The following is a 23,987-nucleotide window of genomic DNA, read 5'->3' as shown; positions in this document are numbered from 1 at the left end:
TACTGGACATCTGGTTATGGTATCCTAGCAGTAGAGATGACCCTCATTCTGCAATGTTCTGTGCTGTTCATGCCCTCCACTTTGTTGGTGGCCTGCTGTGATTTTAAACATATGATAAGATTTACCAACTTGGGACGCCTGGGTGGCTCAGCAGTTGAGCATCTGCCTTCAACTCAGGGTGTGATCCTGTGGTTTTGGGATCAAGTCCCACATCGGGCTCCCTGCATGGAGCCTGCTTCTCCCTCTGTCTCTGCCTCTCTCTGTCTGTGTGTCTCTCATAAATAAATAAACACAATCTTAAAAAAAAAAAAAAGATTTACCAACTTAACTGTTTTTAAGTGTACAGCTGAGTAGTGTTAAGTGTATTCATACTGTTGTGGAAGAGAGCTCCAGAACTTTCTCATCTTGCAAAACTGAAACTGCACCCAGTAAACAGCTCCCTACACCCCTACTTCCGGCCCCGGTAACCACCATTTCACTTTCTGTTTCTAGAATTTGACTACACAAGCTGACTACACTTTTATAAGTGAAATCATATATGTTTGTCCTTTTGTGACTGGTTTATTTCACTTAGCATAATGTCCTCAAGGTTCATCCATGTTGTAGCATGTGTTAGAGTTTCTTTCCTCTTTAGGGTTGAACCATTGTGTGAATAGACCACATTTTGTTAATCCATATATTTACAGATGGAGACTTGGGTTATTTCTGCTTCTTGACTATTGTGAATAATGCTGTGAACATGGATGTACAAGTATTTTCTTGAGACCCTGCTTTGAGTTATTTTGGCTATGTACCCAGAAGTGGAATTGCTATGTCATATGTTAATTCTGTGTTGAATTGAGGAGGAGATCCCTGGGTGGCTCAGCCATTTAGTGCCTGTCTTCAGCCCAGGGCATGATCCTGGAATCCCAGGATTGAGTTCCACATCAGGTTTCCTGCATGGAGCCTGTTTCTCCCTCTGCCTATGTCTCTTTGCCTCTCTCTCTGTGTGTGTCTCTCATGAATAAATAAATAAAATCTTAAAAAAAAAATCGAGGAATGTCCATACTGATTTCCACAGTAGCTGCCACCATTTTACATTCCCACCAGCAATGCACAAGGGTTCCATTATCTTTGTATTCTCACCAACACGTGTTACTTTCTAGTTTTTTTGGTAGTGGCCATCCTAATAGGTATGAGGTATGGACATAATTTTATTTTATTTATTTTTTAAGATTTACTTATTTATTTTAGAGGGAGATTGCATGCACGTGCAGGAGCAGGAGGGGGAGAGAGAGAGAGAATCTCAAGCTGACTCCATGCTGAGCAGAGACCCTAATGTGGGGGTTGATCTCATGACCCTGAGATCATTACCTGAGCTGAAACCAAGAGTTGGATGCTTAACTGGCTACACCAGACTCCCTGGACATCATTTTAAAAGTTTCTTCCCCTTGAAGTTTTTATTTCCTCATAATTCCAGTGTTACAGAAAAGTAGTTAAGACTATGATAAAGAATTAAGCATCAATTTTTGGTTGAAAACAACAAAAACAAAAGGAGTAGATATATATTTTATTTTTCTTTCGATCTTTTTTTCTCTCCCTAGCTCTTATTTTGAAAGATGTCAATCCTGTAGAAAAGCTGAAAGATCAGCCTTTTTTTTTTTTTTTTTTTTTTTAAGATTCATCGGTTAGCATTTTGTATATTCGCTTAGGAGTAACTTGTGGATATAACAGTTTTTCTGGAAATAGTTCATTGCACTTCCAAGAATAAAACTTTTTCTAATATACCTAAGAACATTTATAGTCATTCCACAGTTCTATCTGATATTGAGTTCATATTCAGATTTTCCTAATTGTCCCCAAAAATATCTTCTATCTTCTTCCTCCCCTCTCCATTCAGGATCCAGTCAAGGCACATGTTACATGGACACCCAAAGAATGAGTCAAAGTACCACAGAGCACAGGAAAGCCCTGAGAGGGTGTGTGTGGACTAAAATAGACCTCTAAAGAGACCCAGACACTGGCTTGTGAGGTAGAAGAGCCCATTGTGTCCATCACAGAGATGCTGGTTCTCTCTACATCAGTCTATATGTGTGATACATTCCCAATAAAAATACCAAGAGACTTTATGGGGGGGTGGAGGGATTTCACAAACTGATTCTAAAGTCCAAATTTTCCAAAGCAAGCAAAGGCCAGGAAATTGCTGAGAAGGTAGTGTTGGGAGACTGGCCCTATCCTATGGTAATGTGTGTTATGGAGCTATAGTAATCCAAATTGCTCCTGGTGCCTGAGATGTGGGAAGATTATTGGGAAGGTAGTGGTTTTAAACATAGACACTAGCCTGCAAGGAACTTTGGGATAAAGATGACATTCCAAATAGGGGAAGGTGATGATTGGTGGCTCTCTTGAAAAACACAAAATTTCTCCTTGCCTCACATGTTGTCCAAAACAAATTTCAGGTGGAACAAATTTTTTGGGTTTTGTTTGTTTGTTCGTTTGTTTTTTGTCAAATGATCCTTTATTGAAGCGTTTTCCTTTGTAATTCTTAACTAGCTGGACATTACACTATACCGCTGTTGACATCCATGATGTCATGAGGGTGGTAGCCATCAGCATTGGAAGCCACAGACTGGACAATTCCCAGGATCTTTTTAATGGTTCCAGAGAGTGAGTTCTCTGGCTAAAGAACCCTATCTAATCTGCCAGGCAATGTTGATACTCTCATCAAAAGTGATAGTTCCACTGTGCTTAATGTTTTTCTCCTTTCTGTCTCTGGGCGGTTCCTCCAGGGGTTTGGTAATCAAGACAGAGGCAAAAGGTACCACTTCAGTCTGGGCCTGTCTGTTCTATGTTTACTTGTTTTAAATTTTGAGTAGGCTCCATGCTCAGCGTGGAGCTCAAACTCACAACCCTGAGGTCAAGACCTGGATGCTTAACCAACTGAGCCACTCAAGCACCCCAGGGCCTTTCTGTTCTGAATGGTCAGTTTCACTATAATCCTAAGACCCTTCCAATCACTGGTTGCCTTGGTAGTGTCATCACTAACCTTTTTTGGAGACAGACCCAGAGAGCCAGTCTTGGGGGCCAGGGCACTGAGTTCCCCACCAGTGCACCTCACATGTAAGACTTTGATCTTGTGGGGGTCAAACTTAATTAAGCAGCATGATGGAGGCAGCTGGTGTCGTATGAACCTGGATTCAGGATGACTGAAGAGAGTTACACCTCAAGTGGATTAACTTTTTTTTTTTAAGTAGGCTCCACGCCCAATGTGGAGCTTGAACTCAGGGCTCTGAGATTGAGTCCTGTGCTCTACCAACTGAACCAGCCAGGCACCCTGCATTAACAATTTTAATTGTGAAAAGTAAACCAAAAATATATAGAGGAAAGCATGGGGAAATTTTTTTTAAAGATTTATGTATTTATTGGGGATCCCTGGGTGGCTCAGCGGTTTAGCGCCTGCCTTTGGCCCAGGGCATGATCCTGGAGTCCCGGGATTGAGTCCCATGTCGGCTCCCTGCATGGAGCCTGCTTCTCCCTCCTCTTGTGTCTCTGCCTCTCTCTCTCTCTCTCTCTCTCTCTCTCTCTATGTCTATCATAAATAAATAAGTAAATAAATCTTAAAAAAAAGATTTATGTATTTATTTGAGAGAGCATGCACACACGCATGTGAGCAGGCTGGGGGGAAGGGAATAGAGAGGGAAAAGGGGAGGGAGAATCCTAAGCACGCTTCATACTAGACTCTGACCTGGAGCTCCATATCAAACCCCAAGATCATGACCTGAGCCAAAACCAAGAGTCCAGTGCTCAACTGACTGAGCCACTGAGGGAAATGTTTTGTTTTTTTTTTAATTTTTATTTATTTATGATAGTCACACAGAGAGAGAGAGGCAGAGACACAGGCAGAGGGAGAAGCAGGCTCCACGCACCGGGAGCCTGACGTGGGATTCAATCCCGGGTCTCCAGGATCGCGCCCTGGGCCAAAGGCAGGCGCCAAACCGCGGCGCCACCCAGGGATCCCCGGAAATGTTTTTTAATGTTACCTCAGAGGGGGGGAAATGTCTAAGTTTGGCATAAAACTCGCAGGCATGAAAATGAGAAATTTGCATTCAAAACACAAAATTGTACATGGCAGAAAGCATTGTAAAATCAAAAGATCTGAGGTAGGAAGAAAATTTCAGCTCATCCACAAAAGGGCAGATTTCTTCAAAGTGACAAGAGAGAGTCTAAGAGAAAATGGACCAAGAATCTGGACTGTTCGAAAAAGAATATAGAAATGGCACTTTAAAGGGCACCTGGTTGGCTCAGTTGGAAGAGCATGGGACTCTTGATCTTGGGGTTATTGAATTCATGACCACATTGGGTGTAGAGCTTACTAAAAAAGAAGAAATGACACTTAAACATTTGATAAGATTACCTTCTCATTCATTATAAGGTTCCTCCTTAGATTGATAGTATGTAGGCAGTACTATCAAAGTATAGATGTATATAAACCCTGTGTCCTAGCGGTTGTTTTCATAGGAATGATCCTGACAGGCATGTAAGCAAAATGTCATGGTGGTAAGGCCCTCTGTCAGGTGCAATAATGGGAGATTAGAAGTAATCCAGGTGGGGGTGCCTGAGTGGCTTGGTCAGTTGAGTGTCTGACTCTTGATTTTGGCTCAGGTCATGATCTCGGTTGTGAGATCAAGCCCCACGTCAAGCTTTGTGCTGAGCAGGGAGCCTGCTTAGGAGTCTCTCTCTCCATCTCTAAGGAAAACAAAACAAAACAAAACAAAACCCAGGTGTATTGTAGCAGCAGGTTATATCAACCATGATAGTTTTTGCAAGAAGAGGGGCAGCCCTACATGTACCGGTAAGGAGCCATTTCCAAGATGCATTGTTAAGATGTGATGTAGAATATAAGGTACATGGACTGAACCGATGGCCTGGAACAGAGCAGAGGAGGGGAAAAATAAAATGTAAAAACAGCTACGCTGTTCTCTATGCATGGCTGTCATATTTCAGCCCTGCTGCCTCCCCCTGACAACCAGCCTCTTCCCTCTGAACAACTTATTAACTGGCTCCCCTGGGATGCCTCAAGGCATCTCACTGATGGTGACTCCGACCTCACTCTCTGACCCTGTTCCTCCCGAGTCCCTTTCAGCCCAGCTAACGCAGCCAAGGGCCCTGGTTCCTCCAGTGTTCTCCCAGATTCAGTCCTTCAGCATGTTCTTTCTGCCACCAGGCCCTCCCCAGGTCTGCAAGAACCCTATTGCCTGAAAAGTCTGCTCACACCAGCCTCCTGTGTAAAATTCCCCAACAGCGCTTTATAATATGCTTGGATTTCAATCCTGACTCAGTCTTGACCTGGGGAGAGCAGAGATGTGGCCCTGTCTCTCCTGCTCACTTCCTCTTTGCACTGGCCTGGCTGCCTTGGGTACTGAACTCATCCCTGCCCCAGAACTTGGGCTCCTGTCTCCTCCGCCTGGAATGCCTTCCTCTGGCTGGTGAGGTGCCACCCACCTCCGTCTCGGCCTATCCCTGCTCCTCATCATTCTCCAGCTGCTCCCCTCTCCCAGCCAGGTGCTCCTAGGTTAGATGCCCTGTTGTGCTTTTTCCTAGCATTTCCTCACTCAGAAGTACCTTGTTCTTGTCCTCCTTCCTAGCATCACACTCTACATAAATAGGAATCTTACCACTTTACTTGACTGTTACTCCTCTTTTTTTTTTTAATATTTTATTTATTTATTCATGAGAGTGACAAAGGCAGAGACACAGGCAGAGGGAGAAGCAGGCTCCATGCAGGGAGCCCGATGCGGGACACGATCCTGAGACACTGAGATCAGGCCCTGAGCCGAAGGCAGATGCTCAACCACTGAGCCACCCAGGCGTCCCTTGACTGTTATTCCTCTGACTCTAAATGGTACTTGGCGTTTAGTTAGGAGCTCAGTTAATATATTTGGAGTGGAGTGACTTGTATTCATGTTTTCCATTCATTCATTTATTCATTCATCCATTTATTCATTCCTGACATGCTCTGGGCTGCTGCTGTGATCCAGGAAGCATATAGATGGATGTACCAGAGAGCAAGCAGGATGTCCTTGACTCCAAGAGGCTCACGTGCAACACCCTGCAGCACATGAAACACAGATGGTGATTTCTAGGATAGCTGTCCAAACTTGGTCAGGAGCTTGTGGGCACCTTCCATGGCAAGACTTGGTTCTCAGAACACACACCAGTGTTCTGTTGCACATCACTGCTGGGTCAGCCTGCCCCCAGCTCCCTCTCACTTTGGTTTCCTAATTGATACAGATTTGCCCGACATGGGGCTTAAACCCATGGCCCTGAGATCAAGACCTGAGCTGAGATCAAGAGTTGGATGTTTAACAGACTGAGACATCCAGGTGCCCTTATGATTGATTTAGATTGATAGAACAATGCTGTTTTGTGTTTTCACTTTGCAGAGGAATGTTTGCTGGGGGATTGAAGGAGATGGAGCAGGAAGAGGTCCTGATCCACGGTGTGTCCTATAATGCCATGTGCCAAATCCTGCATTTCATTTATACCTCCGAGTTGGAGCTCAGCCTGAGCAATGTCCAGGAGACGCTGGTCGCCGCCTGCCAGCTTCAGGTGAGGCTGCCCTCGCTCGAGCAAGGCAAACCCAAACCCAGGAGGTGATCCCCAGGTGTCTGCCAGGTAGTGGCATGAGGGGGATCAGCAGGCAAGGATACCAGGTGGCAAAGGAGATTGCAGGTGGGGCAGAGGCTCTTGGGTGGTGCATGGCTAAGCCAACCCTGGGCATTGAAGCATAGCTGCTCCAAATGCCTCCAGGCAGGCTCCTCTGCTTTTGCTTTCTGCTCTTTTGCTGTTCCTTTCCTTCTGCCTGGGTCTCCCCGCCCCTGAGAGGATCCTGCACATAAACATGTGGGCTGACCCCGAAGCAGGTGTGTGATGTCCTGCATGCCCCAGTGTCTGATGAAGCTGAACTCCCACAGTTCCCAAGTCCTTTCTGCTCATCCACCCAACTGGACTTCATCTCTCTTTTTTTTTTTTTTTTATTTATTCATGGGAGAGAGAGAGAGGCAGAGACACAGGCAGAGGGAGAAGCAGGCTCCATGCTGGGAGCGCGACGCAGGACTCGATCCCGGGATTCCAGGATCGCGCCCTGGGCCAAAGGCAGGCGCCAAACCACTGAGCCACCCAGGGATCCCCACATCCATCTCTTTGAAACTACTTTCTTTTTTGTCATTGAATTTTGGATGCTTGTTTTTCTACAGAACTCAGGAAGTCTTCTGAGGCTTTGGCAGTGTGACCTACGTTTTAGAAGGCTATATTACCTCAGTGGTGCTGGTGAAGCCACATGAGGGCTGGGCCTGCACCTGCCTTTTGCTTTCAGTAGCTGTTGTCAGATAGCCTCACCTGACTAGAGAGACTTCTCATTTTATTTTACATTTGTTGAAAGTGGAAATGAAATGCTATTCCGAATTCATTATCCTGACCTTTTTTCAGGTCAGAACACATTTGGGGCCATCAGAAAAAACATGTCAGGAAAACCAACCTGTTCAAGGGTGTCTGGAGGCCCCACACTATATGGGAGAGCCCCAGCAGTTCCCTGAGCTGTTGCTCTCAAATGGGCAGGTGGGAGGCCCTTAGCCTGTGCTTGTTGGGTTGGCTCACCATATGCAGTGAGTAGATGGAGTTGAGACAGTGCTTCTGAGCACTTTAGCACTTCTGAGGCTATTGTGTGGATAGCATGGGATGAGGGAGCCCCTCCTTACCTCGACAGCCCAGCTTTTTGGGGTTTTATTTTTAAAATAGTGGGCTTCTGTGCAGTGTTGTCTTAATTTTCTTTAAAGATTTTATTTATTTATTAATGAGAGACACACAGACAGAGGCAGAGACATAGGAAGAGGGAGGAGAAGCAGGCTCCATGCAGAGATCCCAGGACCAGGATCACTCCCTGAGCCAAAGGCAAGTGCTCAACTGCTGAGCCACCCAGGCGTCCCGTCCCGCAGTGGTTTTTTTTTTTTTTTTTTTTTTTTTTTTAATTTATTTATGATAGTCACACACAGAGAGAGAGCAGAGACACAGGCAGTGGGAGAAGCAGGCTCCACGCACCAGGAGCCCGATGTGGAATTCGATCCCGGGTCTCCAGGATCGTGCCCTGGGCCAAAGGCAGGTGCTAAACCACTGCGCCACCCAGGGATCCCCCCACAGTGTTTTTTTTAAAGCAAGTTTTACTTGGTATAACAGCTGCAAGTCCATAGGCCCTGTCAGGGTCACGTTTGTGTAGCCATTGATTACATGCTCCCCACGTGCTGTGCTTTGAACTAGCTCAGGATCAGTAGACTGTTTGTGGTGTCCCCAGGACCTGGATCTGAATCCCAGCAAGACTCTCACCACTGGGTAACCCCCAGCAAGTGTTCATTTCTCTGAGCCTTTAATGGGGTTCCTGCACTGGGCAGGCAGGTGATTCCTTGTGAGCTTCCCCAGCAGAGGGCCCACTGCTGTGACAATGAGGATGGGAAGAAGAGAGTGACATGAAGCAGTTCTTCAGGAGCTGCTTGTCATGCCCACTGAAGACTGTTTGCTGTCACTTTCTACCCAGAACCTGGCCCTCAGTGTCCTGGCCTGTGACAGATCAGAAGTATTTTAGGAAGAAGAGGCAAAGCAGAAGTGCCATCGAGGAAGAAATGGGTGGTCGAGACTTTCAGGACCTAACAGCACTATGGGGACGTTCCGTGTGGGGCAGGACAGACAGATGCCTGGCACTTTACAGGTTTCCATTCAGTCCTTCTTAGCTTATGACCTGGCAAGCATAGAGTATCTTTGGAATGAGAAAAAAATAAAGATAAAGAGATTTTAAATGTTTATTAACAAGCCTCACACCAGCAGAATTACTCTGTGTGTTCTGATTAATTTGTTGGTGACGAGTGAGGCATTCTCATTTTTAGTGCATTTTCAAAATCCTGTTTTCCTAAAGAACTTAGCAATGCCTGGGCAGCTTTCCCTAGAGCCCTCCTCTCTGCCTCCTTCACCCTGCCATGCTCTGATTGTCTAATCATGGGGTAACCTCTAAGCCCGGGGCTCACTTCTCATCTCCCGCCTCGGCACCCTTCTGTCTTCCCTTTCTTCCAACTCACTGGTTTTTCTGCCCAATTGGAAGAAGGCAGATGTCACTTGGAACCCCTGTGCTAGCCAGAGTCATGCAGACCTTTCCCCAGGCAGGGTGGCTTCTAGCCTTTCAAGAACTGTGTGGTGTTGCCAGGAAGAGTGCTGGGCGAGCATCTGAAACACCCTGCTGGCAGTTCTTAGCTCGTGGGTGGTTCAGGATCCTTCTCCTGGGGTGGGATCCCTGGGCCTGCAGCTTTGGCTCAATCTGCAGTTGTGGGGGTTGTGGTAGGAGAAGAGAGCTGGATATCTTGTAGAGAGCCTGCAGAGGGGCAGGCACAGGTCCCAGGTGCCATCCAAACCAGGGGTGGCTGATGTGGCCACTGTGCTGCTTCCTGATTCTCTGGAGATTCACTACTTTTGATCTGAAAGGGTCCACTCCGTTCCAGATACTTCGGGGTGCAGTCTCATCTTCGAATTTATTCCTCTCCACTTACAGAGGAGAAAACTGAGGCTCAGAGCAGTTAAAAACTTGTCACAGGTCACTTCGAAGCCTGGTTTTAAACCCAGTCAGTCTGCAGTGAGCCCCAGTCACCTCTTCAGTTGGGAGAAAGCAGCCGTGCCAGGGAAGGACAGGGGTGCTGGAGGGGGGCCTGCTGTAGCCAACAGCTGTGTGTCTGCTGTTAGCCTTAGGCTCCCTCACCCAGACACATTCATCCCAGCCTGGGCTTGAGTGGGGCTTGTTCTCTTCACAGATCCCAGAAATCATTCATTTCTGCTGTGATTTCCTCATGTCCTGGGTGGATGAAGAGAACATCCTTGATGTTTACCGGCTGGCGGAGCTATTTGACTTGAGCCGTCTGACTGAGCAGCTGGACACCTACATCCTCAAAAACTTTGTGGCCTTCTCACGGACTGACAAGTACCGCCAGCTTCCCCTGGAGAAGGTCTACTCCCTCCTCAGCAGCAACCGCCTGGAGGTCTCCTGTGAGACCGAGGTATATGAGGGTGCCCTGCTCTACCATTACACCCTGGAGCAGGTGCAGGCCGACCAGATCTCACTGCACGAGCCCCCCAAGCTCCTTGAGACAGTACGTTTTCCCCTGATGGAAGCTGAGGTCCTCCAGCGGCTGCACGATAAGCTGGACCCCAGCCCACTGAGGGACACGGTGGCCAATGCCCTCATGTACCACCGCAACGAGAGCCTGCAGCCCAGCCTGCAGGGCCCTCAGACAGAGCTGCGGTCGGACTTCCAGTGTGTCGTGGGCTTTGGGGGTATTCACTCCACGCCATCCACTGTCCTCAGTGACCAGGCCAAGTACCTGAACCCCCTGCTAGGAGAGTGGAAGCACTTCACCGCCTCCCTGGCCCCCCGCATGTCCAACCAGGGCATCGCGGTGCTCAACAACTTTGTGTACCTGATCGGAGGGGACAACAATGTGCAGGGCTTCCGTGCTGAGTCCCGGTGCTGGAGGTAGGCGGGAGTGCTTGGCTGAGACTTGGGCTGTGGGTGACCCTGTGGTGCGGGAGCCATGGGCTCAGGAGGCTGCTTGTGGAGTGGGCTCTGCAAGGGCTGAGGCACTAGCCATTTAAATTAATCTTGTGGCTTGTTGGGGTTAAAGTCGAGGTTAATTTGGAGAGTGCAGGCTGTGATGAGGCAAGGAAGAGGGGACCGTGCATGCTTGCTTTCACTCTTTTCCTCTTCTCAAACCCACTTACTATAGGTCACCCCTGCTGTCCCGTGGGTGAGGAGATTGGGTGAGGAGATAGGTTGCGAGTGACTATGCCTTGGAGTGGCTGGGCACAGGACTCTGCCTCAGAAGGTGGGGACCTAGTTGCCAGGAGCACTGGGCAGGCAGCTGCTCCTTCCATCTTGCCCTCTCCAGCTTTGATATGTCTCATCCCAGGCTCCATTTGCCCATCAGCTCTCTTAACCACAAGCCCCTGGTGAGGATGGCTTCCTGTCCTCCCTCCCTATTTTGTAGTATACAGTCCTCTGTCCAGGGGGCCCAAAAAGCCAACAGGCATCACTGAACCAGATTTCACTACCCCTGCCTGCCCTGGTGCCAGGGGTGTTGCCAGGCATGGGGTCCCCCAAGGTCCTCTGAGCAGTTTTCTAAGAAGGGGGGTGCTTACTGTGATGTACTCTATGTGCTTTTCTATATGTTAGGTCTTTATAGGTCCTGGTTCATAGCTTCCAAAACCCCCCTTGGAATTTCATAAAAGGAGAGCACTAATTTTGTCTTTTGTTATGTTAATGAGGTGGCTTTGGAAGCCCCTGAGTGTGAGTGGGGGATGGCCACCGGGAGAACCAACCCTGCCATTCAGAGAAGGGCCGGTGATTTAATCAATCAGTGCCTATGTAGTGAAGTTTTCATCAAAACCCAAAAGGAGAGGGTTGGGAGAGCTTCAGGGTTGGTGACCACCTAGTTAGAGGTGCTGGGAGAGTGACGCACCTGCCTGGAGAGAGCTTGGAATCTCCCTGCCCTTTCCCCAGACCTTGCTCTGTGCATCTTTTCCTGACTATTCCTGATTTATATCTTTTTACAATAAACAGGTAATCTAGTAAGTGTAATGTTTCTCTGAGTTCTGTGAGCTACTCTAGCAGATTAATGAAACCCAAAGAAAGGGGGATCTTAGAAACCTCTGATTTATAGCAAGTCAGTCAAAGGCACAGCTTGGTGCTTGTAATTGGCATTTTGAGCTGGAGGGGGTCATTGGAACCTCATGTTATTAACTGGTAGGTCAGAAGCATAGATGATAGCCTGGGCTTATTACTAGCGTCTGAAGCGGCGACTGGCAGGATGGGGCGGTACCATCTTGTGGACTGAGCCCTCAACCTGTGGGGTCTGATGCTACCTCCAGGTAGTGTTGGAATTGAGTTGACTTGTAGGACACTTAGTCGGTGTCCCGAGAATTGCTTATCAGTGTGGAGAAAATGTCATGCCCCCTGCCCCAACACATACATCAGAATTGAGTCCAGGAACCCAAGAGAGGGGATTTTGTGGACTGTCCTGGTCTGCAGGCTGCTTCTAGCTCTGTCAGTCTATGGAGCTGTGATCCCAGAAATCCATTTTGGGGAGCAGAACAAAGTAATCAGGGCAGGTCCCCACAGCCTCCACTACCATTAGGTGTCCGGGGCCCTGCTACTGTATTTGGTTTGATTTCGTGGGATTTGGCTCATGTGGCAAATCTTCTGCAAGTTGAAAGAAAGCTGGCACTGCAAAGAGAGATCTTGCCAGCTGCTTCCATGGCTGTGAGTTAGGTACTGACCCACGTTCACGTTTCTGTCTTTGGGGGTGGGGGTGGGGTCTGGCCTGCCTCTGCCTCTGCCTCTCAGAAGTGAGCATAGTGACCTAGTGACCAGTGACCATGAGGAGAGGACTGCAGCCACTTCTGCCCTCTGGGCCCCAGGAGGTGGTCACCTCTGTTAAACTGAAGAGACCCAAAGCTTGGCAGCTCCTTTGCAGTTAAACACAAGACAGGCTGAGTTCAGAAAGGAGGAAACAGTATCTTCATTTTCTCCCTAACCAAATACCCTCCACAGTAGGTGTGGCAGCACTAGCTTCAGCCTTCCCTTAAAAAGCCTCAAAGCTTCTTTTGTAGGGGCCTATATCCCTGTTGGAGGCCCAAGGCCCGAGCTCCCTGCTGAGAGCAACCCACAGACCTGCAAAATAGACCTCCAGGTGGTGTGTTGACCAGCCCTTGGCATATAGTGGGGTGGCGTGCACGCACAGGGAGGCTGTGAGGCTTTCCCACAGGGCCTTCCCCAAGGGCGACCGCGAGGGCTGCTCCCTGCCCGGAGTCTGCCCTTCTACTTCCTTGACGTCAGTTTTGCTTCAAGACTGGTCTGAATTTCCCATTGGTGAACATGTGCTGTAAATCCCAAGCCAGACTCTGAAAAATTCTAGTATCAGCACCAATATTTGATAACCAACAGCAGACTCCAGTGACAAGGTTGGGTCATTGTGGCAGGTGGGGTTGGTGAGACCTGCCTGGCAGGGGGAGGTACTGTGGAGGGGTTGGGGGGCAGTATCTGCCTGCATGGTGGGGAGGACCCTGGGGTCTGTCATTTCTCCAGGGTGAGAGTTCCATTAATCTCTTCATAGACTTTAAAAACTGCCAGATGGATCTTAATTTGAATGGTCTGAGTTTGGTTCTCTCCCTTCTTCCCTTTCTTAGTTTATGAGCTTTAGGATCTTCAGACCCTCAGAATACCAGAAGATAAAAGTTGCAGTTAAGGTTTGCATGTTGAGGTGTTGGAGACTTCTCAAGTTATATCAGAGCATTGGTACAGCAGGAAGTGCATGGAAGTTAGCTGTCTTGGAGCAAATTGTATTTGTACTCCCCCCTTCCCACCCCTCGTTCTTCAAAGTCCATGTTATTCCACTTTCGTGGAAGACCTACATTAGTGCCTGTTTTTACTTTTACAAAAAGATTGAAAGTGAAGGTAGTGTTCAGCATTGGTTTTGCAGTGAGCCTTTACAGAGGCAGCATGCCCCCTGACTGAGTGTGGTGGCGCTGCCCAGCACCTTCCCCGGAACTACACTCATCTCAGCATCAAGCCGCCAGAGCTCTGAACTCTATGAGCGTCTGTGCTTTATCTCCATGTATTTCATGCATCCATTAGCAAGGTGTGACCTAAGGTATCAGAAAAGCCCTGACAGTGGTTATTTTTGGGGTCTAGGAATCTCACATTTTTTCCCATGTGAATTGTATTTGCTTTGTTTCGTGCCGTTTCAGCTTGTGAATGGTTTCCAGGGAACACCCTATGTTCAGATAGGGGGGACCTGTACCGACTGTCCGCTTCACCCGTGGCCTGTTGGACTCTACTTAGGATAGCAACTTGCTTTCTCTGTTAAGCATTTCCATGGCTGTTTGTATTTTAAAATACATTTTAAAAATTCCTTTGATTGTAATGGACCTCACCAAGAGTCATGGGAATGCTTAAGTTGTGGAAACAGACAAAAGGTGGTCTGTCCAATTTTACAAAGACCCCAGAGCATTTTGTATCAACTCTAGCTGGCCCATCTGAGTTTGCAGTAGGGCTATTCAAAATCTACCTTAAAGGGACTGAAATTGTTTATATCCTTATATAGCTAGTTTTTATTAGACAAAACATTACTTGAGGATTTATTCTAATAAAGCAGAAAATCAATTCAATAAGGAAAGAAATGTGGAATACAGGACACAGTGGGGAGATAGGAAGTGAGCACAACTGTTGTGTCTAAATTATTGATGTATGGTGAATGTGTAGTGTGTGCGCGCGCATGCACATGCGTGCACAGGAGTGTGTTAAATCTGAAACCACAAATTCAAATGAACACATCTGAGGAAGCTGTCAGGGCAGAAGACCAGAAGGAAGCAAGCAGAAGCATCTGGTGGGGCTTGTCTCACTCTAGAGGATGACGCTGACTAGCACTAGATCAGAAACGAGGTGGAGAAGGGAGGGCGGACACATGTACATGCATGAGTGTCATGTACAGGAAAGGCAATGGGAAACGGCCAGCCAGCCCCATCAGTTGGCAGGACCTCCGTGAATGCTGAGCCCCTGGATTGGCCTGGGCTGCCTACCTCTAGCTAGACTGTCAACTGGCTGCACCCCTGGACATTGAGTTTTTAAGTGCCACCTTCTCAGGAGGCCCTTCCTGGTCTTCGTAAGAGACCTGTGCCCTCCCAGCCCCTGCTATCCAGTAGAGCACGACTTCTGGGTAGCACTCTGTCTATACCTCTACAGTAGAAAGAAGAGTTCTTGTCTGGAGTTTCCCTTGGGATTCCCAGCACTGAGCACCGTGCCTGATGCACACTGGGTGGCCAGTGAATATTTGCAGAGTAACTGAATGATTCACTGTTGTTAATCTTTGTTTAATTAATTGAGCAGACAGTGCGTGATCTGCCCTGAGCTACAGTGAGGTCTAGGAATATAGACCAGAACCAGTCCTTTACAAACTCCCTTCTGGTTTAACAAGGACCCTTTCCATGTGTGTTGTCCTTTCTGAGGCCTCATGATAACTTTCATAGGCAGGTGGCATCCCCCCATTGGCCAGGTGTGGAAATTAAATGAATGCCAGAGAGAGGAAAGCCAACGCCTGCATGCACCCACCTGGACAGGGGCAGACCAACTCTCAGAGCTAGGTCTTTGTGACCCTGCTTGCATGTTCTTTCTCTCCTGTTAGCCTCAACCCCTGAGGCATCCTGTTTCCTGTCATTCCTGGCTGGCAGCGAAGAGCTGGCCCAAAGGTCCAGGCAGGAAAGAGCAGCTGCAGAGCACACCTAACTTGTGCAAAGGCAGACAAAGGATGAAACCCATCTCTTCACCAACTTGTATATGGCACTGACCAAAGAAAACTCTGTTCATTCTCTAATTAGCCAGTTGAAGTTCAGCTTATCCCCTTGGAGTTGGTCTTTCTATGGAGAAATAAGAACCACTTACCTGAAAGCAGCTGTAATTATGCATGAGCTATTGAGCCAGGCGGCTTCAGAAGCAGGCACTCAGATGCTGGTACCTGAGTGGATGTCCAGAGGGAAAGGCCGGATGCATATCCAGGAAAAAATGGACTTTGGGGCTCAGGCTCATAGGGTCCTGGTTCCTCAAGGCTCTGTAATCCTCTCTTCACCCAAATAACATACCTGCCTGCTGTCCCACAGAGTGCCAGGCCTGGGGCATGGAGTGGGGCAGGGCTGAGTGCTGGTAAGGTAGGCATGGACTGGCCTGTGAAGGACCTCAGCTGCTAGGCTAAGTGGAGACTTTGGTATGACTGGAGGCTTGCTGATGAGTGTGGGATTGAGTGAGCAGAGGGAGCTGGGGGTTCTGGTCAGGGCTGGTGAGCAGCCAGCTGGAAATGGCTGGGAGGCCTTTGCAGCGTGGGTCTGACATGCAAGAGGAGGAAGTAAGGGCTGATAGTTGGTTTCCTGGGATGGTTGAGCTCATAGGGGTTGAGCATGTGACACCCTTCAGAGGGGCTGTGGGAGGGGTGGTTACACAAAGGAGCTCAGAATGAAGCTCCAATGATAGGACTTTTTTAAAAGACTGATGGAGAAAGAAGGCAGGGCTTAGGGACAGCTGTGTCTCCGAGGAAAGGGACATGAATGGGAATGATGTCAGGAGAACAAGCTTTGCAGTGCCCAGGCTCAGTAGGAGCTCAGTAGAACCTCAGCGGTGGTCAGCTTCCCTGGCCGTCTCTAGCTGCTCCCCTGGGAAGCCCCTCAGTCCATCAGTGCTCCTCCAGCCTTATGGGCCTGCTCTAGACAGCCCAGTGTCTCCCTCCCGTGGGAGTGCCTGGCATCATGCAGGATCCCTCCCTCCCGGCCCCCACGGTTCATGTGGGAGATGGCTGTCACTCCTCCAGCTGGCAACAGGACAGCTTAGGAGAGGCACAGGAAGTGAGAGAGGAGTGGGTTGTGACTGGAGGCTGAGAGGCTGTTGTGTCTGTCCAGGGGAAGGCCGTAACTGGGCATTCCTGAATGGGGACAGGGCCATGGGGAATATGGATCTGGATAGGTGAGATGGAGGTGGCTGTAGGAACAGCCATGGCCCAGCCTGGGGTGAACAGATGGGTGAGCTAGAAACTCGCCCATGGGATTATCCCTAGAAGGTCCTGGCATTGTAGGCAGAAACGCAAAGGGATCTTGGCCATGCCTTCCAGGCTCTGTGCTGGGGACACACCCATGTTCAGGCATGTAGCAGCCTGCTGCTATGGCTGTGGGTGGGCATGTGCTGGTGTGTCAGGGCAGCTGGGGGGGGGGTATGGTTCAGGGTACAGTGGTGGAACAGGAGGTGTGGGCCTGCTGGGCAGACTTTCTGGCCTGTCAGTGATGCACTGCCCTCATGTTCCCTCAAAAGGTATGACCCAAGGCACAACCGCTGGTTCCAGATCCAGTCCCTGCAGCAGGAGCACGCCGACCTGTGTGTGTGTGTTGTGGGCAGGTACATCTATGCGGTGGCGGGCCGCGACTACCATAATGATCTGAATGCTGTGGAGCGTTACGATCCCGCCACCAACTCCTGGGCTTACGTGGCTCCGCTCAAGAGGGAGGTAAGGAAAACCCTCCAAGAGGGGCCTTTTCCTGCCTGCTTTCCTTCTAGGGTGTGCAGAGAGTGGGTGGCCAAACCAGGAAATCAGGCCTAGTGGGTACCTGCAAAGACTCTGCACTGTGATTAGGGCAGAGGACCACTGAGTCTCGGCCAGCCCCCTGGGCTGCACCAGATCCCATTGCCTAGAATTTCACTTCCATCTTGGTCTTACCACCGTGGTACCAGGAAGCTGCTTTACTTTTATTTTTTAGAAGATGTTATTTATTTATTTGAGAGAGAGAGTGAGTGGGAGGGAGAGGGAGAGAGAATCTGAAGCAGATTGCCCACTGAGCACAGAGCCTGACTCAGGGCTCCATCCCAGTACTACCTCAGGATCATGACCTGAGTCGAAACCAAGAGTCAATGCTCAACTGACTGTGCCCCCCAGGAACCTGCTCTAACACTGCATTTCAAGTGTAGACAGAAGCCTTCCCTTTGTCTGTTGGCTCAGTTGAGCTGAGCTGAAAATGTGTCCAAGGATGTTGTTAAACAGGAACGACACATAGAGGAGGGTGCAGGAACCTCAGACTTCTCCACAGGCCTCCTGGAGGGCAGGGACTTTGAAAAGACAAAAAACACTTTAGAAGGTGTATTTCCTTTTTGTTTGCCAGTTTTTAAAACTCATGTGCATCCACGGGCATCTCTGGGCACTGTTAGAGGCAGAGAACTGCACGGGGATGCATGGTGAGGGGTGGTGGGAGGGCTGTTGTCCAGGCCCAGCCACAGGAGCTCCTGCCCTTCTGACCTCTTCCCATACCTTCTCTCTTTATCTCTCACCCCTCTCCAATTCCCCCAAGGCTGTAGTCTTTAACCTCAAGGGGCTGAGGCTCTCCCTGATGGGTCCAGCCCTTCTCCATGGCCCACAAGGCCTCCAAGGCTAGGGGTTCCCAATTGTAGTTCCTCCCAGGCAGGGAAAGCTGGCCTGCTCTTTGCTCAGCTTCTCTGGGGAAGGAAGCCACTCTGGTGGGGTACTCCCTACCTTCCTTCTGGAGAAAGGAACATATTTTGCATGGGAGAGGTCAAGGGGGTCCTTGAGACCTGATGGACCTCTGAATTCTGTTCTGGAAAGGACTGAGTAGGAATGGGGGATCCGGGCTGGGGCCGGGGGTGGGATGGGGGTGGGGGTGGGGCGAGTTGGGGGACTCCAGGGGTTCTTTGTCTCGGGCTTCCTGGTGAAGCTGCAGTTCTCTGATGTGGCCACAGAGGGGCAGCCTCGCCTTTCAACTAACTTCTCCCTGCAGGTCAATGTTCCTTCCCTCACACCATTCATTTATTCAGCTGCTATTTATTAAGCATCTACCATATACCAAACCCTGGGGATCCAGTGGTGATAAAAGATGAGAGAAGTCCCCCTCTGGACGGTGATGTTCACAGCCTAACAGGAGAGACCACTCTTAACCACTAAACAAATCAATAAAGTAATTGCCTATTGTGCCAGGTGTGATTATGAAATCGAGAAGGTTGAGCTCAGCATTGCTCAAGGAGAAGGCTCTGGCAGGACTAATCTGAAAAGACTGGAGAAGGCCCATCTGAGATGTTGGTTAGACCAAAGTCTAAAGGAAGCAGCTGCTGGGTGAGGAAAGATGGAGCTCTTAGGCCAGGAGGGGCCTTCCCAATTCTGAGAAAGGGGGATGGCATGAGGAGGGATTGTGAAGAGACAAGGGTGGAGAGGGCCATTGGGCGGTCCAGGGGGTGGGGGTGAAGGTGGCTTATCCTAGGGTAGAGGCTGTGGGGAAGGAGAATGATGGGCAGATTCTGGTGTAGTTTGGAGATAAACTGACCAGACTTGCTGATGGATCAGATGTTAGAGAATGAAAAGGGATAGATTGTGGGAGACGCTCAGGCTCGAGTTTGAACACCTGGGTGGATGGCTAGGCCACTAACCAAGAGGACAAATGAGTTTGGGAATGAAAAAGAAAAGGAAAGGTTCCATGTAGAACATGATAAATATTCCAATGGGAAATGTCAGTTCGACATTAAAAGTCAGACTCGGGAGTGGTCAACCTGGAGATAGAAATGTGGAGGATTTGTCAGGACTTAATGGTGTGCCTGACATGGGAACAAATGTGGTCAGCTCAGAAGAGCAGGGATGATGATAAGATTATGGAGGGGCAGTCAGGGAAGTAGATGGGAAACCTGCCAGAGAGCAGGGGGTTTTCTCCTGTGAGCAGAGGGGGCCCACAGGTCCTGGAGAAGGCAGGTATGCAGCCCTCATTGCTAACTTAGAACCCACAGTCAGCCATAGCGAATGACTGAGGGAAAGGCTGTCACACAACCTCATGTTTGTCACATTCGCTCACCTGTTTCTTAGGGACCCCGTAATGCCGAGTCCCATCAGTGTGGTATCATTAATTGGTTGCTGACATGCCCCCAATAAACCATGAACTCCCTGTCCTAGCAGTAGGCAGAGTGCTGCCTTCTTGTGTTCCAGAGGAGAAAAAGGGGATCTCTGCCGGGAACTGTCACTTAAAGACCTCCCCAGAGAGCTCACACTTGGGAAGATAGAGTAGATGTATTCTTCCCAGCTCCTCCTGCTAAATGCAACTCAGAACTCAACATAAAACAAAACAACCCTTAAGATATAGAACGGTTGAGAGAAGGCAGTCCTGCTAGGGATCTGAGGAAGTGGGGAATACCATGCAGTAATGTATTCCCTGGGTTTTCCTTTTGCCTGGTATGTCTCAGACTTGTAAGTAGAGGCTGATAGCCGGTAACACCAATGGGAAGCAAATTTCAATCATTGTATAAAAATTTAAATCCTCAGCATATTCTCTCTGTCTCAGATGGATTCAAACTAGGAGTCACCAACAGAAAGTTAACAGGAAAATCTCCAGACAATTGGAAACTAAACAACACGTGTAAATAATCCACGAGTCAAAAGGGAATAATAAAATACCTTGAAGTGAATGAAAATGGAAAGGCAGCATGTCAGAATTGGTGGTGTCCAACTAGAGCTGTGCTGAGAGAGAAATTTGTGACACTAAAAGCATACATTAAAGAAGAAAAAAAACCTCAAATCAATAGTATAAGCTCCTAGCTTAAGAACTTGAAAAAAAAAGTGAAGTAAAGCCAAATCAAGCAGAAGAAATATTAAAGAACAGAAATCAGTGAAGTTAAAAGCAGAAAAATAGTAGAGAAAATCAACAAAACAAAGAACTGGTTCTTTAACTAGGTAAATAAAATTGACAAATTTCTAGAAGGAGAAGTCACAATTAAAAATATCAAGAATAAAATAGGACATTACTACGAAGCCTTTAGACATAGAAAGGATGAGAAGAGGATACTATGAACAACCTTAATCGTGTAAACTTGATTATAGATGAATTCCTCAAAAAATGCAATCTAACACAACTGACTTGAGACTAAATAGATAATTTGAATAGCCTTCTACCTTTCAGGAAATCTAACTTCCCAGGATGCCTGGGTAGCTTGGTGGTAGAGCGTCTGTCTTTGGCTCAGGGGACCTGAGATCAAGTTCCACACTGGGCTCCCTGTGAGGAGCCTGCTTCTCCCTCTGCCAATGTCTCTGCCTCTCTCTGTGCCTCTCATAAATAAATAAATAAAATATTTTTAAAAAAGAAGAAAAAAAGGAAATCAAACTTCCCAAAAAGAAATGTCCAGATCTAGATTGTTTTAATAAGAATTCTAAACATTTTTTAAAAATATTTTTAAAGATTTTATTTATTAATTAATTAGAGACATAGAGAGGCAGAGACACAGGCAGAGGGAGAAGCAGGCTTCATGCAGGGAGCCCAATGTGGAACTCGATCTTGGGGCCCCAGGATCAGGCCCTGGGCCGAAGGCAGCACCAAACCACTGAGCCACGCAGGCTGCCCTCTACTAAACATTTAAAGAAAAGTTAACTTCAGTTCTGTGGGGGTTTTTGTTTTTTTTTCTTTTGGAAAATAGAAGGGGAAAGAATATTTCCCAGTTCATCTTATGAGGTTAATATTAACTTGATAGCAAAACCAGACAAAGACAGTACCAAAAAAAGATAAGTCTCCCATAAATATACATATGAATATCCTTCACTAAATATTAGCAAATAGAATTATCCCCCCTTGATAAAAGAAATGAATGAACAAATGGAGTTGGTTACAGAGATAGTAGATAGGCTAGTTCCATATTTGAAATTTAATCTGTATAATCCACTATGTTAAAAATTGTATAATCATATCAAGGCAGAAAAAGGATTTGACAATATTTTGCATCTATTCATGATCAAACTCAAAAAATGAGAATAGAAATGAGTTTCCTCAACCTGATGAAGACCATATATAAAAATCCTAATGCTGATGTTGTGTTTAATAGTTAAAGAGGGCAGCCCCCGTGGCTTAGCAGTTTAGCGCTGCCTTCAGCCCAGGGCCTGATCCTGGATACCCGGGATCGAGTCCCACGTCAGGCTCCCTGCATGGAGCCTGCTTCTCCCTCTGCCTGTGTCTCTGCCTCTCTCTCTCTCTATGTCTCTCATGCATAAATAGAAGTCTTAAAAAAAAAAAAAGAAAAGTATGTTTAAAAAATAATAATAATAGTTAAAGACTGAGTTGAATGTTTTTACTGAGGTAGGGAGCAGGGCAAGGATGTCTGCTCTCACCACTCTTATTCATTATAGTCCTGGAAGGTCTAGCTAGTGAAGTATGGCAAGAAAAGAAAATAAAGCATGCATATTGAAAGGGAAGAAATAAAACTAATCCTAAAGATGAAACAGTTGTCTAAAATCTAAAAGAATCTACCTGGATGCCTGGGTGGCTAAGGTGGTTAAGTGTCCATCTCTTGATTTCAGTTCAGGTCGTGATCTCAGGGTCATGAGATTGAATTCCATGTCTGGCTCCATGCTCAGCACAGATTCTGCTTGAGGTTCTCTCTCTCTCCTTCTTCTGCCCCACCCCCTGTGTACACATTCTCTCTTTCAAATAAATAAATACGTACATACATACAGTCTTAAAGGGATCTACCAAAAAAAAAAAAATCCTAGGACTAATAAGTGAGTTCAGTACTCACTTGGTGGCACATCTACTAATAAGTGAGTTCAGTGAGATTGTAGGATATAAGACAAACCTGGGGCAGCCCAGGTGGCTCAGCGGTTTAGCGCCACCTTCAGCCCAGGGTGTGATCCTGGAGACCCAGGATGGAGTCCCACGTCGGGCTTTCTGTGCGGGGCCTGCTTCTCCCTCTGCCTGTGTCTCTGCCTCTCTTTCTCTGTGTCTCTCATGAATAAACAAATAAAATCTTTTTTTTAAAAAAAAAAGACAAACCTGCAAAAAAATTTTTTTCTTTTTTTAATTTATTTATGATAGTCACAGAGAGAGAGAGAGAGAGGCAGAGACATAGGCAGAGAGAGAAGCAGGCTCCATGCACCAGGAGCCCGACATGGGATTCGATCCTGGGTCTCCAGGATCACGCCCTGGGCCAAAGGCAGGCGCCAAACCGCTGCACCACCCAGGGATCCCAAACCTGCAAAAATTAATTGCATTTTTGTATATTAGCAATGAACATGTGGACACTGAAATGAAAAAGAATGCTATTTATAATAACTCCTAAAAATGAAATGCTTAGGTATAAATTTAGTAACACTTAAAAGAATGTATATGCTAAAAATAATAAAATGCTGATGAAGGAAATAAAATGTAAATAAGTGGGGAGACATACTATGTACATGGATTGGAAAACTCAAAAAAGATGTCAGTTCTTCCCAGATTGATACATGGTGTTTAACTCAATTCATATCAAAATTTCAGCAACAGTTTTTGTAAATATACATGAGACTGTTCTGAAATTTACATGGAAAGGTGCAGAGGATCTAGAATACCTCAATTTTGTAAATAAAGTGGGAAGAATAAGTCTACACGATTTCAAGACTTACTACCTAGCTGCAGGATTTACCACTGTGTTATTGGCAGAGGGATAGACACAAAGATCAGTGCAACAGAATGGGGAATCCACAATAGGCCCACACAAATAAGACCATCTGATTTTTTTTTTTTAAAGATTTTATTTATTCATGAGAGACACAGAGAGAGGTAGAGACATAGGCAGAGAGATAAGCAGGAAGCCTGATGTGGGACTCAATCCCGGGACTCTAGGATCACGCCCTGGGCCAAAGGGAGGCACTCAAATGCTGAGCCACCCAGGCATCCCAGTCCATCTGATTTTTTTACAAAGGTGCAGAAACAATTGAACTGAGAAAAGATAATTTTTCAACAAATTATATAAGAGTCTTGGAATCTGTAAGAAAGAAACATCGACCCAAGCCTCATACCTTATACAAAAATTAACTCAAAGTGGTTTACGGGCTTAGCTCTAAAATATAAAACTAAATAGTGTTTAGAGGAAAATAGTAGAGGAAAATCTTTGGGATGTAGGACTGGGCAACAGGTACTTAGACTTGACCCCCAAAGCATGAGCCGTAAAAAGAAAAATCAATAAATGGGACTTCATCAAAACAAAGAAGGGTTGTCAGATGGCAAACAAGCACATGAGAAGATGTTCAACATAATTAGCCATTAGGGAAGCGCAACTTAGACCCAGAGTGAGAAAACTACCTGTTAGAGTAGCTTAAAAAAAAAAAAAAACAAAAAACTAATGGCAACACTCAGTGCTGGCAAGGCTGCAGAGGAGGTAGGTTGGTTGCTCATACATGGCTAATGGGAATGTAAATTGGCACAGAGACACTGGGAAAGAATTTCACAATGTCTTTAAATAGTTAACTTCCGGGATCCCTGGGTGGTGCAGCGGTTTGGCGCCTGCCTTTGGCCCAGGGCGCGATCCTGGAGACCCGGGATCGAATCCCACGTCGGGCTCCCGGTGCATGGAGCCTGCTTCTCCCTCTGCCTATGTCTCTGCC

The 23,987-nt window shown here is 47.3% G+C and overlaps 1 protein-coding gene and 1 pseudogene across 1 annotated transcript in view; one reads left to right on the top strand and one right to left on the bottom strand.

The window, feature by feature from the left end:
* Window positions 1-23,987, top strand: part of KLHL22 (kelch like family member 22) — a 37,901-nt gene that overhangs the window by 8,609 nt on the left and 5,305 nt on the right. Inside the window, exons 3-5 of the mRNA XM_041729217.1 lie at window positions 6,423-6,588; window positions 9,825-10,543; window positions 16,913-17,105. Coding sequence (XP_041585151.1) covers window positions 6,423-6,588; window positions 9,825-10,543; window positions 16,913-17,105 — 1,078 coding nt within the window. The remainder of the gene's footprint in view (window positions 1-6,422; window positions 6,589-9,824; window positions 10,544-16,912; window positions 17,106-23,987) is intronic.
* On the bottom strand, window positions 2,525-6,283 carry LOC121475712 (annotated as a pseudogene).

Source organism: Vulpes lagopus, chromosome 14 (genome assembly GCF_018345385.1).
Source record: "Vulpes lagopus strain Blue_001 chromosome 14, ASM1834538v1, whole genome shotgun sequence".
Lineage (NCBI taxonomy): Eukaryota > Metazoa > Chordata > Mammalia > Carnivora > Canidae > Vulpes > Vulpes lagopus.
This window is presented reverse-complemented; position numbering and strand designations above follow the sequence as displayed.